The 19,174-nt window shown below is 61.5% G+C and overlaps 2 protein-coding genes across 2 annotated transcripts in view; one reads left to right on the top strand and one right to left on the bottom strand.

Moving 5' to 3' along the window:
• The window catches only part of FANCA (FA complementation group A), a 56,847-nt gene extending 51,135 nt beyond the window's left edge, over positions 1-5,712 (top strand). The window contains exons 34-43 of the mRNA XM_069464755.1: positions 385-444; positions 542-646; positions 1,693-1,805; positions 2,776-2,914; positions 3,819-3,881; positions 4,114-4,198; positions 4,591-4,666; positions 4,789-4,945; positions 5,088-5,180; positions 5,342-5,712. Of these exons, the coding sequence (XP_069320856.1) occupies positions 385-444; positions 542-646; positions 1,693-1,805; positions 2,776-2,914; positions 3,819-3,881; positions 4,114-4,198; positions 4,591-4,666; positions 4,789-4,945; positions 5,088-5,180; positions 5,342-5,485 (1,035 nt within the window). The 3' untranslated portion in view covers positions 5,486-5,712. The remainder of the gene's footprint in view (positions 1-384; positions 445-541; positions 647-1,692; positions 1,806-2,775; positions 2,915-3,818; positions 3,882-4,113; positions 4,199-4,590; positions 4,667-4,788; positions 4,946-5,087; positions 5,181-5,341) is intronic.
• A 2-nt stretch (positions 5,713-5,714) lies between these two features.
• ZNF276 (zinc finger protein 276) lies at positions 5,715-19,101 on the bottom strand. The gene is made up of 11 exons (XM_069464772.1): positions 18,359-19,101; positions 17,022-17,325; positions 16,619-16,665; positions 16,076-16,528; positions 14,216-14,294; positions 13,055-13,138; positions 7,662-7,772; positions 7,519-7,594; positions 7,010-7,127; positions 6,090-6,189; positions 5,715-6,018 (listed from the first exon to the last, which is right to left on the bottom strand). The coding sequence occupies exons 1-11, from the start codon at positions 18,579-18,581 to the stop codon at positions 5,748-5,750; spliced, it is 1,866 nt and encodes a 621-aa protein (XP_069320873.1). The 5' UTR covers positions 18,582-19,101; the 3' UTR covers positions 5,715-5,747.
• Between the last annotated feature and the right edge of the window lie 73 nt (positions 19,102-19,174).

The raw sequence follows: 19,174 nt of genomic DNA, 5'->3' as shown, positions 1-19,174 counted from the left end.
GGCAGTTAGTTGAGAAGACATGAAGTGCTTGGTTAGCAGAGCACAGAGGGCAGATGGCGGCTGGGCAGTGGTGTCATCCCAGGTCCCTGAGCAGTTCCGCCGCCACACGCACCTCCCGCGCTCCCACCCGCAGTCCCGTCTGTGGCCGAGCGGGTGGGCGAGGGATGAGGCTGCGCAGACGCCGTGACACGGCCTGTGGGCTGCAGGCCAGGCTGGGCCCCAGGTCGGTGGTCCAGGCCGAGGGCCGGCTGGGCTGCGATTCCCGGCTCAGCCCCCCGAGCGTCCCGTTCATGACTGAGTCTGCATCTGCTCAGCGGTCTCTCTGGCGTCGCCTCCTGCCCTGTGGCCCCTCCTTACCGTTCGCTGAACTCTGAACTCTTGCAGAGAGACTGCTGCTCCCAGGGAGGCACCCTGACACACGACATCACCGCCCACTTCTTCAGGGTGAGCCGCGCCCCGGCCTCCTCGAGCCCCACGGCGCCCGGTCTGCCGCGGGCCGGGTCGCGGCCGGCGCTGAGCTGCGGCGTGTCGTCCTCCGCAGGGCCTGCTGCACGCCTGCCTGCAGAGCAGCGACCCCTCGCTGACGGCCGACCTGCTGCTGGCCGAGTGCCAGGCCCGGTGCCCCCTGATCCTGACGTCCGCGCTGGTAGGCTGCCGTCGGCCCTGGGGGCCCGGGGTGCGTGGGGGCTCCGCAGCCGCCCGGGGCTTCTCAGAGGCTGCTGCGTGGCCCACTGTGTCCTTCTCGCGGCAGCAGCAGGGGACGGCGAGTCTCCCGTCCCAGCACCGTCCCCACCCCGTGCTCATCTCAGACGTGTCTGTGGGTGTCGTGGCCTCACTCGGTCTCTGTGTTCACTCAGGGCTGAGCCTGTGTCCCCCGTGGTGTGACCGTGTGCCTGACCTGGCTGCCTCGGGGGGTGGGGACAGAGGCTGCCCCAGCTCCCTGCTGTGTGGCAGACTCCCATGTGTGACGTCACATTCTGGGGTCCCGGCTGTGGGAGGAGCCTGCAGGGTGACCTTGGCTGCCTGGTGAGGGTTCTGGAAAGGAGCGCTGTCCTCCCCCTCGGCGTCCTGAGGTCGGGGACCGGCCACTGCCCGGCCGTGGGACACGGGGCCCATCTCGTCCCCAGGGAGCCCCTGCGCAGCCCTGGCAGCTCCCGTCTGGCTGCTTTTGCCTCAGCTGGGGGGACGTCCCTGCTCGGAGCTCCGGCAGGACGAGGCAGGCAGGGCGCCCCTTCCCCAGACCCGTGTGTGTCGGTGAGGGCGAGACGCCTCCTGGCGTTGCTGTGAGCGTGACACGAGGGGGAGGCCGTACACGGTGTGCACACGCCTGCAGTCCGGCCCCCTGTGCGCACACGCCTGCGGTCCAGCCCCCCCCCCCAGGGTGCACACGCCTGCGGTCCAGCCCCCCCCCCCAGGGTGCACACGCCTGCGGTCCAGCCCCCCCCCACAGGGTGCACACGCCTGCGGTCCGGCCCCCGGGAGGCTGCGGCAGGGGGTGGCTTGAGCCCGGGAGTCCGATGGTGCAGTCGCTGTGATGAGGCCCCTGCGCTCGGGCCAGACCCTGTTTTAAGATAATTAGTGAGTCAGTTCATGAGTAAGTTACGAGGTGACGGACGAGTGTTGGTCACTCAAGGCTCTGGGTCTTGGTTCCGGCCGCGGGAGTGTGTCCCACTCGGCGCCCTCTCTCCGCAGCGCTGGTGGCCGAGGCTGGAGCCCGTGCTGCTGTGCCAGTGGCGGCGGCGCTGCCGGAACCCGCTGCCCCGGGAGCTGCAGAGGCTGCAGGACGCCCGGCGCCTTGCCGGAGGGTGCGTGTCGGCCACAGGGCGGGGCGGGGCGCCGGGCTGGGCCTGGGGACCTGCTCTGGGCTGGTCCAGACATCTGGGGCCGCCGCGGTCGCATCCTCGGGAGGAGGGGAAGGGACCGAGCTGTGAAGCCCGAGCGTGTTTGGGGAAGGCAGACTCAGCCGTCTCCCTCCAGCTCAGCGTCTCCTGCCCGCCTGCCCCTCCTCCATTGGGTACGGGGTCCCGGGGCAGGACCTGGGGCTGGCAGTGTCCCGGGGGTGTGTCGGGGTGCAGATTCTCAGGCCACTCCGACCCGTGGACCCCAGTCAGATGCTCTGGGCTGGGCCCAGTGGTCTAGGTCAGCCCACCGTCCTCAGGGCCGCCGATGGTCCACGGTGCCTGCTGAGCTGGAGCAGAGCTGTGTGCTCAGGGCCTCGCAGAGTGGCTTTGTCACCAGAGCTCTGAGTCCCTGACGCCCTCCTGCTTTCTGCTCAGAAAACCAGAGGAAAGCAGGTCTCTCCCCCACCCCTCAGCAGAGACAGATCAGATGGGGTAGAGTTTCCTAAACCAACTACATTGTATTTTATTTTCTGCCACATTGTCAACTTGCTGGGAAAGTGTTAGGTGCCACACTGGTAGCAGATGCTCCTTCGTCCTCTGTCTCAGGAGGGGACACCTGGCCCATTCGCAGGCCAGGTGTGGAGGGCTGAGCTTGGCAGCCAGAGCCCAAGAGCACAGGGCAGGTGACGGGACGAGCCCTGCCTCTCCCTGAGGCTGGCCGGAGCTCTCAGAAGGCCATGGCATCGGCCTCGCTGCCTGGGGTGGCCCTCGCGCCCGCCCCGGTCCTCACGCTGCGCCAGGGCATCGGGGGTGCAGCCCTCACTGCCCGCAGCTCTGAGCCCCGGGGCCCTGGGGCAAGGTGACCCCACAGGTGGCTGCGGCTGTCACGGCACAGGAAGGAGACTGTGGCCCACGACCTGGTTCTCTGTTCCAGCTCCCTGTCCCCTGAGGCAGCCTCCCCGTCCCCCCAGCTGGCCTGGGTCTCGGCTGCCGCCTTGCACTTCGAGATGCAGCACGTCGGGAGGGAAGACGTCGGGAGGCGGCTGCAGAGGCTGGACGGTGCGAGAGAGGAGGTAAGACGCCCGGTCCACTTGTATTTTCCTAGTAAACTTCCTTTTAGTCAACGTCATTTCTCAGGGTTTGCTTAATTAACTTTTTCCAAGAACAAACATGGGGTTTGGAGTTTTTGTCACTTTATTTGGAAGTAAATCTGTTACTGAGTTTTTGGGTTTTTAATGGGCACCCTCAGCTGCACTCCACGGCAGCCTGGCACTGGAGCCCTGGGCACACAAGGCCGAGGGCAGGGCTGGCGAGGGGCAGAGGAGGGCGCTCGCTCCCAGCCAGTCCCAGGCCAGGGGCCATTCTGGACTCCACCCTGGAGAGGCCGCCGACCCCCAGGGCCAGCAGCACCCACATGCTTCTATGCCGAGTGCCCAGTGCACAGGTCCCGACTCCCTGAGGGGACAGCAGGGAACTCCCAGCAGGCAGTTGGGCTGCGCCGTCCGCCGGCCCCCACTCCTGACGGGGGTGCGTCTGGGACTCGGCTCACAGCAGCAGAGCCGAGGGCTCTCGTGATCACAAAAGCCAGACCAGGCTTGTTCCCAGTCCCTTTGCAGAAGGGACTTCAGTGGCTGCAGGGACTTCCTGCCCGCGCAGGAGGGTGGCCTCCCGGGGTCAGGACGGCCGCAGCTTGTCTTCACGGCTCCCACAGCCCAGGAGACTCCAGCAGCCACGATTTGTCACTTTGGTCACTTTTCAAACTGCTTTTAGCTGTGCTTAGAGACAAATATAAAATGATGCAGTCAGTAATCATTTGTTTGCAATTAAGCTGTTGCTTTTATTCTGAGACGATCCACTGGAAGGGCTTATGGCCTAGGTGAGTACAGGTTCAGGGAAGGAAGCAGGCACGTGTGGGTCTGGCTTGGAATCACAGCACACAGGTGATTTTATTGTAATAACGGCACGTTTTATTTGCAGCTCTTGGTTTTCCTTTTCTTCTTTTCCTTGATGGGCCTGCTGTCGTCACATCTGACCCCAAAAGTAAGTCGGACCTCACGGGTGGAGGTGGCCGCCGCCCACTGTGGCTGGGCAGTGGCCCCAGACCCAGTCGGGGTCCCTGGGCGTCTCAGGAGGTGCAGGGGGTCCCCGGCCGCCTGCGTCCTGCCGGCCCCTCCTCGGTGCAGAGGCCCCGGGTGAGCTCGGGTCAGTGCTGCGAACGGCCCCTCTCAGGTTCTCCTGTCTCGGGGCACAGGAGGCCGGCGGCTCCCTGCAGCCTCTGGCCGTGTGCGCCGAGGTCCTGGCGTGTTTGCAGAGGAGGAGGATTCCCTGGCTCGTGCTCTTCCAGCTCACGGAGACGGGTGAGAGACACTGAGGGACCCGGGGCTGACGTTCCTGTCCCGGGTGGGGAGCAGCAGTGGGGAAGGTGCTGATGGCGACTGTCATTTTCTGCAGGAGCAGCTTTCAGATGGGTGGTACCGAGCCCTCCTTGGGGCTCACCTCACATTCGTTTTTAGGAGCTCATCAGCTCCATTTTACTTGGGACAAATTCAGTGCAGACTTGTTCAAGGCAACAGGAGAACTTCCTGGGGCTGGTGGGGCCCCCTGGGGTCTGCCTGGTCCTGTTGCCAGCAGCTCTGCCTGGTGCCCGGCGTCCTCAGCCCGAGCCCCAGGCCTCCCGGAGCACAGGACGTCCCCGCCCTGGACAGGCAGAGGTGCCCGGGGCCGACTGACCCTGTCCTGGTTGTTGCAGATGCCGGGCTGGGGCAGCTGCTCCTCTGTGTGGCCCCGGGTCGGCAGGCCCGGTTGCTGCCCTTCGCCTTCTACAGGTGAGGCCACCCGGGGCTGGTGCAGGGAAGCCCCTGGACTCTGGCAGTCAGGGTCGTCTGTGGCGCTGCCTCCCAGACGAGCAGAGACCATCAGTGACAGCTCTTGTCGTCTCTGCCCCTAGTCTCCTCTCCTACTTCGACGCAGACGCTGCCGTCAGGGAGGCGGCCTTCCTGCGTGTGGCCGTCGACATGTACCTGAAGCTGATCCAGCTCTTCGTGGCTGGGGAGACGAGTGCGGTGGCGCTTCCGGCCGGCAGGAACCCGGAGCTCCAGGGCCAGGCAGGTGCCAGTCCCACCTCCAGGCTCCCCCAGCCTGAGGCTCCCGCCCGGGACCACGGTGGCACGGCCCGCAGGGGTGGGGGCACCGGGTCCTGCCGCAGTACGCGCCGCTACCGCGCGGCTCTGCCTGTCTTCTCTCTAGGGCAGCCCTGTAGAACTGATCACAAAAGCGCGTCTTTTTCTGCTGCAGTTGATACCTCGGTGCCCGAAAGAGAGCTTCTCAGACATGGCGGAGGTGACACCGGGAGGCTTACCTTGGGGTGGGTCTGTCACACCTGAGGTCCCCGGGCAGCGGTGCTGCCAGCACAGCTCGGCTGGGTTCCCCCTCCCCCACGGTCTGCAGGGGTCCCCTCTGTCCCGAGGGGCCGTGGGCCGAGCACACGTGTCTCCCCACAGCTGCTGGCTGAGCGTGGGGACTGGGACCCCGAAGTGAGTGCCGCCCTCCTGCGCGGGCAGCAGGCTGCGCCCGACGACCCGGACCGGGAGCCCCCCCTCTTCCGCCTGGACCCGTCACCATGCACCAGCCCCGCTCCTTTGTGAATAATTTATTACAAGCATAACATGGAGCTTTTGTTGCACTAAAAAGTGGATTACAAACCTCCTTGGTTGCTTTCCTGGGGAAAGGATTCAAATATTTATACGTTGTCTGGCCCCAAGTGAGCTGGTGTTTGTAGGAACGTAAACCACTGGTCCCAGAACAGCTCACAGGCCACGTGAGCTACACACCAGGCCACCACCACCACCAGCCCTGGCGACGTGTACACAGGGCTGTGAGAGGAACCCCACGTCCCACCTGGAGGCCTCAGGTGGGCTCGGGCTTCACAGCCTGGTCTTCGGTGGCCCCAGAGGGGCTCGGTGGCCCAGGTGGCGGCTCTGCGTCCATGGGCAGGGCCTTGTCTTGCGTGTGTGTCAGGGGGTGCACCATGGACATGTGCACGTTGAGGTTGTGGGCCTTCTCGAACCGCCGGCCGCACTGGTCGCAGGCGAAGTCCAGCTCCGTCTCTGCCTTGTGTTTGGTCATGTGGTACTTGAGGGAGGCCCGCTGCCGGCACTGGAACCCACACACTTCACACCTGGGGGACAGAGGCGTGTGGGGAAGGGCCGGTGCCAGCCCCGCCCCGAGGGGCGCCCGGCCGGCACTTACTGCAGAGGCTTGGCTCCCGAGTGGCGCATCTGGTGGACCAGCAGGTGCTTCCGCTGCTTGAAGGTCTGTCCGCACTCGTCGCAGATGTAGTTCCGCACCTCTGAAAGGCCAAGGCTGGTGAGCACAGGCTCCTGGATGCTCAGGTCTCCCCGGGGCGGCAGGGAGGGGTGGTCTCGAGTGGCACAGTCAGGAACGGCGCACTAAAGGCCTGCGGCCGGCCTTGCAGAGTCACCCTCTGCACAGGTTTTGAATTCACGAATACTGGACCGTGTTTGGCTCAAAAGCATCCACGTGTAAGTGGAACCTGTGTCCGAGGGCCAGCTGTGTACGTGATAAACTTACCTTACAGGGGAAGGAGTTCAACTCGGGGGAACTGGCCCCCGTGGACAGGGCAGGGGTGGGAGACGCAGGCCTGGGGACAGCTCTGCTTCCTGACACCTGTGTGCTGCGTACAGTACAGCGCTGCCACTGGAGGGAGTCACAGGGTTGCTGGGAGTCTGTAACCCGGGCCCGCGGTGAGGACACGCAGGGAAAAGCCCAGGAGAGCCAAGCACTCCCGCGTGGGAGCTGGTCCCCAGCTTTCTGTGCTCTTCCTGTGTTTTAAAAATTCCTAAATGCACATGAGTTACTTTTATAATCCAAAAAGGATTAAAACAAGTGGGTTTTTTTAGATAATGAACTTGCAAAAGGACACCAAGGTCTCCTGGCTGTCGGTTACGACAAACCGCCCAGATCCTGGGAAAGACTGACTGTCGCCGGGTGTCTGTCACAGGGGCAGGCGGAGCCACACAGACAGACTGGGCCTCCCAGGAGGGTGCCCACCTGGGCACGGCCCCCCAACTGCGGGCTGGGTATACTCTGGGGTGCACCCCCAACACGTGCTGTGCGCCCTGGGGTGCTCGGCCTGCGAGGGCAGCTACCTGTGTGGATGAGCTTCACGTGGCGCTGCAGGTAGCGGTCGATCATGAACACCTTGTTGCAGCCAGGGTGGGGGCAGGGCCTCTCTCGGACCTCCTCGTGGTGCTCCTTGATGTGCTTCTGCAGGAAGGACCAGGGAGACCCTCAGGGCCTCACCTGGCTGAGTGGCACGTCCCACGCCCCAGGGACCCTGCTCGGCGCCCTGGGAGGCCGGTGGCTGAGCCCTCAGCGGTAGCAGAAGTTCCTCCAGGAAGGGCAGTGGCACCACACGCTGCCCCTCCCAGCTTCACTCCGAGAAGCATCTAGGCCTACGAGGGTGCGGCTCTAGAGGGACAGGCCGGCTCCACGTCCTCCCCCTGGGGACAACCTGGCGGTGGCTACTGCAAGCCTCCATCAGCCAGGGCTCAGGACAGTCCCTGGGCACGAGTGTGTGCCCAGCCCTGCAGAAACACCCCCTGCCCCCCCCCCACCCGGCTCACGCTGACCCCTCAGTGGCCCCCCCGGCCCTCACCTTCATGCCGTCGGCCCCTCGGTACACGGCCGAGCAGCCCTGGTAGGGACACTTGTAGATGGTGGGCAGCTCCTCCCTGCAGGCAGAACACGCGTGGAGACGCCGCCCGCAGGCCGGGCGGGCCCCGCACTCCCGTCCCTCACCTCTCACAGCGCAGCTGCTGCTTCCACCCGGGCTTGGGCCCCGGCTTCTTACGCACTTTTGGTTCTTCGGCCTTCCTGGCTTCTCTGCTCTCACTCTTCTTACCAGAGATCCTGGAGAAAAAAACACATGCCCAAATTCAGTGACGTGTCTCACCTGCACCCACAAGCAGACACGAGAGGGTTTTTCTCGGCGTCCATGACCCAGTTCCTTCCGTGCGAACTGGCACCTCAGACCCCCGTGGCCCCAAAAGCCCGAGCAGCTCTGGGAGGCTGGGAGGGCCGAGCGCAGCTGCACCCACGTGTTCCTGGGACTGAATCCTGTGCTGGGCATCAAAACCGAAAACTGGAGACATCACGGGAAATGGCGGGCTGGGGTGGGGAAGCTTTAGGGGCTTCACAACACCCCCCCGCAACTGCCAGGGCAAAGCTCAGAATCTCAAGCCTGATCACTCAGCAGCCAGGGGGGCATGAGAAGGGAGGGTGCTCTTCTCTGGTGAGCGACAGCCCACCAGCCGCTGCCCCTTCCCCCTTCTCCCCGCGGCTGCAGGGACACGGGCTGCAGGGACACGGACCCGCGTTCCTGGAGACGCTGGCTGGGGCCAGGATGGGCCATGGGGACCACGCCCTCCATAGCCCTCCAGAAACGCGGGGTTTTGCCTTGCGGTGGTCCTGGCAGGTCCCTGAGGGCCAGAGCAGAGGCAGCAGCTTCCCCTGCGGCTCTGCCAGAAGACAGAGAGAGAACCACACTCGTCTTCCCTTCTTGGATCCAGACATTTAAAGAAATCCCTGTTTAAAGAATAGAAGGGAACCCCCTCACCATGACAAAGGCCACATACGAGGAACCCACAGCAGACGCCGTGCTCAGTGGTGACTTAGTGGTGAGAGACAGAAGCTTTTCCCTGAGGTCAGGAAGACACAAGGACGCCCACTTCTGCCGCTGCTGCTCAACAGCACTGGAGGTCCCAGGCAGAGCAGGTGGGCACGAATAAAAGAACAGGAAGAAAAATGATCTCTGTTCACAGATGACATCTTAGATGTAGAAAATCCTGAAGAATCCACACACAAAAAGGCTAACAAATGACTTCACCAAATTGCAGGGTATAAAAATCCACACACAAGACCCAGTTATGTTTATATATACTGCCAATGAACAATCAAAAGGGAATTAAGAAAATAACTCATTTGCAATAGCATCAAAAGGAATAAAATATTTAGGAATAAACTTAAGGAGAAAGACTTGTACAATGAAAACTACATGAGTCCGGGCACGGTGGCTCACGCCTGTAATCCTAACACTCTGGGAGGCTGAGGCGGGAGGATCACTCGAGGTCAGGAGTTGGAGACCAGCCTGAGCAAGAGCGAGACCCCGTCTCTACTAAAAATAGAAAGAAATTATATGGACAGCTAAAAATATATGTAGAAAAATTAGCTGGGCATGATGACACATGCCTGTAGTCCCAGCTACTGGGGAGGCTGAGACAGGAGGATCCTTGAGCCCAGGAGTCTGAGGTTGCTGTGAGCGAGACTGAAACTACAGTACTCCAGCCTGGGCAACAGAGTGAGACTCTGTCTCAGAAAAAAATAAAACTACAAGAGACTGCTGACAGAAAATTAACATGACATAATGAATGGACAATGCTGTGTTTATGGATAAGAACATTAAGATGGCAATACTTGCACAGATTCACTGCACTGCCTGTCAAAATCCCAGCAGCTTTTTTTTTTTTTTTTTGAGACAGAGTCTTGCTCTGTTGCCTGGGCTAGAGTGAGTGCCGTGGCATCAAGCTCACAGCAACCTCGAACTCCTGGGCTTAAGCGATCCTACTGTCTCAGCCTCCCGAGTAGCTGGGACTACAGGCATGCGCCACCATGCCCGGCTAATTTTTTCTATCTATCTATCACACATATATATATTTTTAGCTGTCCATATAATTTCTTTCTATTTTTAGTAGAGGTGGGGTCTCACTCTTGCTCAGGCTGGTCTCGAACTCCTGAGCTCAAACGATCCGCCCGCCTCGGCCTCCCAGAGTGCTGGATTACAGGCGTGAGCCACCGGGCCCAGCCCCAACAGCACTTTTTTTGTACAAATAGAAAAATCCATCCTAAATTTAACATAGAATTTCAAAGGACAACTACACTAAGACAAATTTGAAAAACAACAAAGTTGGAGGACTCAAACTTTCTGTTTCCCAAACTTACTACAAAGCTACACTTACCAAAACAGCGTTACTGGCATAATCACAGACGTACAGAGTTATCCAATGGAACCGAGACCAAAACCCTCACACGTGTGATCCGCTCGTTGTCAACAGTGGCACCGAGACCACTCACTGGGCAAGAACAGTCTCTGCGACCAACAGTGCAGGACACTGACAGCCACACGCAGAAGGAGGAAGCTGGACCCCACCTCACACCACACAGAAATAAACTCAAATGGATCATGACCTGAATCTAGGAACTAAAACTATAAAACTCTCAGGAGAAGACGGGGGCAAATCTTCATGACCTTGGATTTGGCAATGGTTCTGTAATATGACACCAACAGCACAGACAGCAAAAGTAAAAACAGGTGAACTGGGTTTCAGCAAAATTTAAAACGTGGTGTACCCAGGCACAGTGCCAGGAGGCTGGGGCAGGAGGGTCGCTGGAGCCCAGGAGTTCAAGGCTACAGGGTGCTATGGCCGAACCTATAAACAGCCATCACATCCCAGGCTGGGCAACACAGTGAGACTCTATCTCTTAAAAAATAATAAACTTTGGCCGGGCGCGGTGGCTCACGCCTGTAATCCTAGCTCTCTGGGAGGCCGAGGTGGGCGGATCGCTCGAGGTCAGGAGTTCGAGACCAGCCTGAGCGAGACCCCGTCTCTACTAAAAATAGAAAGACATTATATGGACACCTAAAAATCTATATAGAAAAAATTAGCCGGGCATAGTGGCGCATGCCTGTAGTCCCAGCTACTCGGGAGGCTGAGACAGGAGGATCGCTTGAGCCCAGGAGTCTGAGGTTGCTGTGAGCTAAGCTGACGCCACGGCACTCACTCTAGCCTGGGCAACAGAGTGAGACTCTGTCTCAACAAAAAAAAAAAAAATAAATAAACTTTGTGCTCAAGGTACACTATTAGGAGTGAAAAGACAACCCACAGAATGGAAGAAAATACTTGTAAATCATATAACCAGTAAGGGCTTAATATCCAGAACATATAAAGAACCGCTACAATCCAACAGCAAAAGGCCACCCTGACTAAAAAATGGACAAAGGACTTGAACAGATGTTTCTCCAAAGACACAAAAATGGCCAATAAGCACCTGGAGAGACGCTCAGCACCGCCCACCGTTAGGAAACGCAAACCACAATGACAAGACCCCACTTTACGTCCGTTAGGATAATTTCTGATAGAAAACCAAACGTGGAGGAGGTGGGGAAGCCGGAAGCCTCCTCGTGCAGCTGGTGGCGACGGGGACGGCACAGCCTCCGCGGACAGCCGGCAGCTCCTCAAAAAGTTAAGCCCGGAATCCCCACAAGATCCAGCAATTCCACTTCTAGGTGTGGCCCCGAGTCACCACGGTGGCCCAGACGTGCACACCAGACTTCACGGCGTCACTCACAGTAGCCAAAAGGTAGAAACAACCAAACAAGGACCGAATGGACCAACACTGTGGTCCACACACAACGGAATGTCACTGGGCCACGGGGAGGAATGATGACACGCTACTACACGAGTGAAGCTCGAAGACCTCATGCTAAGTGCAGAACCCAGTCACACGAGGACAAATGTCGTCTGGTCCCACTTACACGAGGCACCCAGGATGGGCACCTAGGTCGGCGTTACCAAGTCTGGGAGGAGGAGGGGAAGCCATGGCCCAGTGGGACAGAGTTTCTGTTCGGGATGACGAAACCCGCCTACGGTGGCCACAGCGGTGACGGTGGCACAACACTGCGAATGTGCTTGACGCCGCACTTAGAAATGGTTGCAGTGAATCGCAGGTTTTAAGTAATTGTCCTTTCCCGTAACGATACACTAAAAAGAACCTTTTTGATAACTCGGTATTGCTGCTGCTCCCCGGGTCCGGCTGTTTTCCACAACGAGCCCGCTGCCCCGCCTGGCTGGCTGGTGGCCTCTGCCCATGACTGGCTCTTCTGGTCCCACACTGTCCCCAGCTTCCTAAGCGCAGAGCACGTGCGGTCTCTACGCCTGCGTGTTTACCAAGCCAGTCCGCAGACAGACAGCTGTGGTCACAGGGCCGCCCCTGCTGCCTGGCCGCCCTTGCCCCCCGGCGGCTCAGTCTGCCCTGAACCAGGCAGCCCTAATTAACACATGGCGGCAGTCTCTTCTGTGCCCCAGCTGAAGACCGAGGTGAGCACGCCTGCTTAGAGCGAGGGCGCTGCGGTCAGGTGAGGAGAATGCTCAGAGGCCTGGTCCCTCCAGGTTCCCGGCTGGGACTAATTTTGTAGCACTGGGGACCAAGCAGCCTGCAAGCCAGGGGCTGTCACCATCAGCAGCGGACCACGTCCACTACCATCTGGTCTCACCGCCTGCAGAGCAGTTTCTACTAAAATAAAATAACCCCGTTTACTATAAATGTCTCCGTTTTGTTTTTGAGACAGGGTCTCTGTTACCCAGGGAGAGAGCAGTGGTGCCCACAGCCTGCAGCCATGAACTCCTGGGCTCAAGCGACCCTCCTGCCTCAGCCTCCCGAGTGGCTGGGACTACAGGCGTGTGCCACCATGCCTGGCTAAGTTCTCCATTTTCTGTGGAGGCGGGGTCTCACTGTGTTGCCCAGGCTGATCTCAAACTCCTTAGGCTCAAGCAATCCTCCTGCCTTGGCCTCCCAAAGTGCTGGGGCTGTAGGCCTGAGCCACCGCGCCTGCCCCTATAGGCTTCTCAAAACATAGCTCACTGGTCCCCCATCCAAAGCACGTTTGTCTGCACTCTCAGGGGCCCAGAGGGACCAGTGACGCAGATGAGTGTGCTGTCCCTGTCAGCAGCAGGGGCTCAGCACAGCGGACCCTTATCTTGTGAGCCTCTGTCTGGCAAAAGGGCCACCTGTCCCCTCCCCTCTCAGCCCCAGGCCCCAGCCTGCCGGGCAGCCACAAAGACACGGACTCCAGGCCAGCCGCTGCCAGGACGCCGGAGGCGCCTCCCCCAGCCTGCCGGCCACCCACAGTGTGGCGCCAGGTCCCAGCTTGGAGCCCCCAGGAACAGGCCTGACAGCCACGAGGACCGACCTCATCTGCCCACCCGGCCCTGCGCACTGGCCCCCGGCTCACTCTCGGGAGACACACTTCGTGGGCCCGAGAGAAGCAGCGTGTGGGCCGAGGGGAGCAGAACAGGAAGTGGGGCCTCCACCTGGCGCCCCCTCGCCAGGCCCTGGCAGCTCCGCCGTCCACTTACTTCTTTTCTCGGTAAGGCTCAAAGGACTCGTCCGAAGACTGAGTGTTTTGCTTCTTGTCGTTTTCATCCTCACTCAGGAAGTCTCTGGAAAAGGAGAGAACGTTTAGCCAAGCCCCGGCCTGGGTGGGTGGCAGACCCAGCAAGACCTGCTGTCCACAGATGCCACATGCATTCCACATTTCAGTCCTCCTGAAAATGTCTTAAGAAAATCCCCCAATCTCCAATCCTATCTCCTAACACAAAGGGCAAGCCAGGGCCACACGCTGGCACCCCCGAGGCCACGCTCTCTTGTGCCAGGACCTGGACTTGCACAGAGCCTGCCCACGGGTCCCAGGAGGATCTAGAGACTCCACGCGGCGGGCGGGCTCCTTGGGGGGCAGCCTCGGAGAAAGCCACTGCCTCACCGTAGCCGTGACGCCTGTGTAGCTGGTGCCCTCCCTGTGAGCCATTCCAAAATTCACAAAGGCAAGAAAAATTGTGACTTTCACGCTACAACATGACTTGCTGGTTAGCCCCCTGGCATCTATGGGACAGCCTGCGGCCACACCTGACACCCAGCACCTTAGGTTTCGTCCCTGGGCACCTGCCGGGCTGCACCACGCGCTGGGCTGCACCACGCGCTGGGCTGCGCCTGTCGGGACGGTGCGAATGCGCCGCAGCCAGGGCTGGCGGTCGGTGGAAGGTGTGAACGCAGCCGCCCCGGGGCTCTCAGCCCTGGGAGCCCACAGGCTCTGCTGGCTCCCCTGCCAAGACAGGCGTGTCCCCCACACACAGCCTCTGCTTCAAGTCATAACGTCACAAGACAGGGCTGGAGTCTGGCTTCCTGTGTTCTAGTAACGTGGGGTTGGCACAAAACTAGGAGGAACAGCAGCAGCAGCAAAGGGTCCACCCCTGGGCAGTCCGAGCAGAGGAACTTCCACACTGCTCTGGGTTAAAAATCAGTATTTTGCTCCCTCTGCAACTGCATCAGCTCTGGGGGGACCCTCTGGTGCCCAAGAAGCCCCCAGTTAGGAAGGAGCCAGAGGCGAGGAAGCTCCCGGCCACTCCTCTCTCCCAGCCCGAGGAGCGTCCGACCAGGGCGCGGGCAGCAGGCCCCGAGGACGGCGGAATGTGGTTTTCAAAGGAGAAATTTTAGGCTGTTTAAACCCACTCTTCTCTCACCCCTCAGAAAGGTCACTGAACTCGTCTTTTACCCGATCATCCGAGGTTGAAGGCGGAACCTGCTTCTCACCCAACTGCCCTGAGAAACAAAGAACAAGGCCCCTGTCACCACAGGGCCTAGAAGGTGCCTCGCCTGCAAGGAGGCACCGCCCTCACCTGGCGACAGAGCCTTCCTTCCAGGAGGGAGCCCGGGGTCCTTCAGCCTCAGCCCCCCACCTCCCAGCCCCTCCCCTGGCCCTTCGTGCCACCCCCGCGACCGGCAGCGGCACCGGCAGCAGTGGGCATCCGAAACCCCCAACAGTCACCACCAGCAGGCCCAGCGCCTCCCACAGACCAGCTCCAGGCATCCTAGGTGGCCCGTGCTTTGTGCATGCTTTGAGACATCTAAAAAATTATCATCAAAGCATTACACACACGAGGACTCAAAAGCTGCCTGTGACAGTTCCATTTCCCGAGGCCCCTGGAGCGTGTTGTCTCATTTGCACCTGTAGCCAAGGCATCATCTGGACAGCTGGGTTTTTTTTCTTTTTTTTTGAGACAGAGTCTTGCTCTGTTGCCTGGGCTACCAGAGTGCCGTGGCGTCAGCCTCGCTCACTGCAGCCTGGAACTCCGGGGCTCAAGGGCTCTTCCTGCCTCAGCCTCCCCAGTAGCTGGGACCACAGGCAGCAGCCACCATGCCTGGCTGATTTTTTAACTTTTTGTACAGACAGGGTCTTGCTATTGTCCAGGCTGGTCTCAAGCAAAGCTCCTGCCTCTGCCTCCCAAAGTGCTGGAATTAGAGGTGTGAGCCTCCATGCCTGGCCATTAAATATGTTTGAATCTCATAGTCATTGTCACTATGATTTGTTGTTTTTTGGTTTTTTTTTTTTTTTGAGACAGTGTCTCACTCTGTTCCCCAGACTAGAGTGCCATGGCATCAGCCTAGCTCACAGCAACCTCAAACTCCTGGGCTCAAGAGATCCTCCTGCCTCAGCCTCCCGAGTAGCTGGGACTACAAGCATGCTCCACCACAAGTGGATAATTTTTTCTATATATATTTTTAGTTGCCTGGCTAATTTCTTTCTATTTTTAGTAGAGACGGGGTCTCGCTCTTGCTCAGGCTGGTCTTGAACTCCTGACCTCAAGTGATCCTCCCGCCTCGGCCTCCCAGAGTGCTGGGATTACAGGCGTGAGCCATCGTGCCAGGCCAGCTGTGTTTTTCTAAAGCTCCACTGAGGACTCGCAGGTGGGAGCCAAGTGCCCACATGGGGACAGGTGCGCACGCCCGGACAAGATGAGGGAGACAGGCGGGAAGCTGGCCCCCTTCTAACTTGATGCCACGAGCAGCTGCACCAAGCCACAGCGCTGTGGGGTCCAGGCCCCAAACAAGGGCCCTGTGTTTCCCCTCTGCCTGTGAGCAGAAGAGACCAGTCCACACTGGCCCCCACAGGGTGTCACCAGGCAGCTGGCTGGGGCCCAGAGAATGACCTGCAGCTGGCCCAGACCAGCCGCCGCTGAGGCCACAGCCATTCTCTTCCCCCATGTCCCACACACAAGGGCCCCATTCTCTCCCTCAGTCCCCTTGGCCCACAGGAAGGACGGCGCACAGGCTCAGAGAAGCCTGGATGCCGGACACGCGTGTCTGCACAGAAACTGCCGACAGGTCCTGACGTGGAGGAACCAGAGGCCACGACAGGCTGGCAGCCCCTCCCCGAGCCCTGCGGTGTGGCGCTCAGCCACAGGCTCGTCGTTTCCGTCAGCTCCTCTCAGGCCACACTGCGACCCCCACCCAGGATGGTGGAACGTTCACTCTCTGCTGAAACCCTGTCCCGCTCAGGAACACAGAATCCGGGCCCGGCGCGAGCCGGCCGTGCCTCCTACCTGGGGCCCCGCTGGGGGGTGGGCCTGGCTGAGGTGGGGAGCCCGGCCCGGGCCGCACAGCACTGCCGTCTGCAGGGGGCTGGGCCTCGTCCGTGCTAGGCAGGGTCTTGGTCTCGGCCCCAGCCGTGGTCCCCGTCCCTCTGCCCTGGGAGATCTGAGGCGCAGCCCCAGTGGGGTCAGACCCGCGGTTCTCCGAGAGCCGCGGTGCCGTCTCCTTGTCCCACGCCCACGTGACCGCCAAGGCGCTGTCCAGCAAGAAGGCCCTGCGGCTGGAGTCGGTGTCCATGGCGTAGTCGTGGCCCCGGTCGCAGCCCCACACGGCCTGGATGACGCCGCAGTACTCGGAGGACAGCGTCCTCTGGAGGCTGGGCAGGGCCCCGCAGCCGGCCGCGTGTCGGTGCACCCACCCCACCAAGCCGTGCAGGCACCGAGGGCTCGAAGTGATCAGATCCACTGAGAAGAGTCAACAGAGACGTCAGCGCCAGGCTGGTCAGTCCCCAGCCCGACCTCCAGAGCCCACCCGCACGCCAGGGGCAGACTCACCCAGACACGCTCCCTCCTCCGCGCCTGTCGGGGGCTGGGCGCCGACCCTGCGAAGATCAGTGTGGCCGTGAGCAGACGGGCAGCCCAGGGTTCACACTGCTCCTCGTACAGAAGCCTCCTGAGGCCTCAAACCTCACCTCTGCCTCCACCCACAACCCCTTCCTGAGCACCCTCCCCTCTTCCCTTCCGGGGCTGCCCCTCGCCCTCAGAGATCTCACACACCTGCCTGTCCGCCTGCCTCGCACCAGGCCCACAGGTGCTCCTACTGGCTTCTGCTCAGCCACTCAGCCCACGCCCCAACCCCAGAGGCTCCTCCCCAGGCGCTCCCTGTCCCTCGAACAGCACCCAGCACGTGGGGTGCTGAACCCCCGGACACGCCCCGAACCAGAGCGGGAGCGCCGACCTTGCGCAAGGCTTCCAGGGGCCTGTCGGGGAGACGTTGACTCTCTGCAGAAAGGACTTGAGGCGGCTGTGGCACTGGTAGAACTGGGCGTGGCAGTTCTTGCAGACGAACTGAGGCAGAGCGGGGTCCTGGTGGACAGCCACCCCCAGCAGGCACTGGAAGTCCCTGAGGAAGACTCGCTCCCCTGGGGACGGTCTCTCTGAGGGCCCCCCGGGTGCCCTGTCAAAGATGCTCCGGAGACTCCTCGAGGAGAACTTCCCGTGGCACAGGCGACAGTGCCCCATGGCGAGAGCCCGGCCTGTCCCTGGGCAAAGTGACAGGAGGCAGCAGCGTCAGCCTGGGAGGCTGGCCGGTAAGCACGGGACACCAAAGACGCAAGTTCTGAGCAGGGGAGCGCCATCGTCCGGCCTCCCGGCGCCTGGGGTGGAGAAGCACCCTCCATGGGCCCCCGCAGACACCAAAGGCAGGCTGGGCGCTGGGCTTCCAGCGGAACACTCGGCCTTTTGGAGCATGTGGCTAATGGAGGGCCACGGGCCCAAGACACCTTTCAGGGAACTCTGAAAGCCCCCACAGCTGTGGACAGTCAAGGTGAGGCCAGGAACTGCATTTCTAGTGGAGGGCCACGGGCCCAAGACACCTTTCAGGGAACTCTGAAAGCCCCCACAGCTGTGGACAGTCACAGGTGAGGCCAGGAACTGCATTTCTCCTCCGCTGTGTCCACGCTGTGCCTTCAGGGAAACCACCTGGGCTTCCTGTGGGCCAAGCGTAGGTGGTGCCGCCTCCTCTCCTGCCCCCAGGAGGAGTAAGCGACAGCGCGCACGAGGCAACCTCAGAGAGCAGAGGCATCATGAAAAGTGCACTATTGTCACCACCCTTCCCCAGCTGCCAAGCGGCGACCAAGCAGTTCTGAGGACACCCTTGGGGTCTGTTTTACTCAAGAGAAAACTGAGGTTCGGGGAGATTAGGCAATTATCTCAGTGTTACAGAACACGAAGCAAGACCAGGACAGAAGCCCCAAACTGACTCTGAAACTTGAGCACTAAGTCCTTAACAAGCTTAGAGAATTGGGCACCAAAGGGTTGGCTGTCTTGCCAAAGGTCACCCCCACGCAGCTGCCACAGAAGCCAGAGAGGCAGTGCGACAGCTCTCTTGGCCCAGTTGGCCACATGAGGCCTCTTTCGAGCTGGGAGGCCTAAAGGGGCGGGGGAAGAGGAGGCGGCCCTGGGGACGTGGTCACTTGGGGTTCGGGGGGTGGAGGGAATGTGGTTCTTGGGGCGCTGGCTCCGCCCATCCAGAGCCTCCGTCACTACTGGACCCCCCAGACCGGCCGGACCCACCTGGCTCGTCGGCGCCGTCTTCGCCCGCGTCCGCGCAGGCCTGCGCCGGGCCCCAGTCGAGCCGCGTCGCCGCCACCAAAGCCGCCGCCCCCTCCACGCTCTGCCCGCCGCTGCGGGAGGGGCGGCCTCGAGGCCGGCCGCCGCCACAGGCACCGCTGCCCGAGCCCCCGCGCTGCCGGGCTGCCCCAGGCGATAAGAAGCGGCCGAGTCGGTCCCGCTTCATGGCGGCGGCCGCCGCCCAAGGCCGGCCGGGTACTGCTCGGCCCCGCTCGGCCCCGCCGCTGTCTGGCTCCGCCTGGCGCGTTGGAAGCAGAGCGGAGCAGGAGGGCAGAGGGGAGCGGGGCCGGCAAGGCGGGCGACCCGGACCGCTCCCCTCTCCGACCCACCGCGACAGAGCCCGCTGCCCCCGCTGCGGGCGCCGTGCGGGGCGCGGGACGGACGAGGCTCCCCAGACTCGCGACCAGCCCGCCGGGACCTGCTCCTCCCGCCTCGCCCGCCAGGAAAGTGCGGCGCGGGGCGGGCAGCGCCGGCCTAGGCCGCAGGCGCGCAGGTGCCGGAGCGCGCTGCCGAGAGCGGAAGGGGCGCGCACGAACAGACACGCGTCGGCTTTGCCGTCAGGCGCTCGCGGCAACTCCGTGAGGAGCTTCTGTCACCATCCCCCTGCGACAGGACCTGCCCGGGGTTCCGCCGCCCCCGCCGCTTCTACCTGCCGCGGCCCAGGTCCGCTGGGCCCGGACGCCGGAAGTGCGTGCAGGCCACTTCCGCCGGTCCGCGGCTCCGCGGCTCCCGCGCCCGCGCAGGCTCCGTTCCGGGCTC

The sequence above is a fragment of the Eulemur rufifrons genome, unplaced genomic scaffold (assembly GCF_041146395.1).
Source record: "Eulemur rufifrons isolate Redbay unplaced genomic scaffold, OSU_ERuf_1 scaffold_107, whole genome shotgun sequence".
In the NCBI taxonomy this organism is placed as follows: domain Eukaryota; kingdom Metazoa; phylum Chordata; class Mammalia; order Primates; family Lemuridae; genus Eulemur; species Eulemur rufifrons.
Note: the sequence above shows the minus strand (reverse complement) of the source record. Positions and strands in the feature narration are given on the sequence as shown.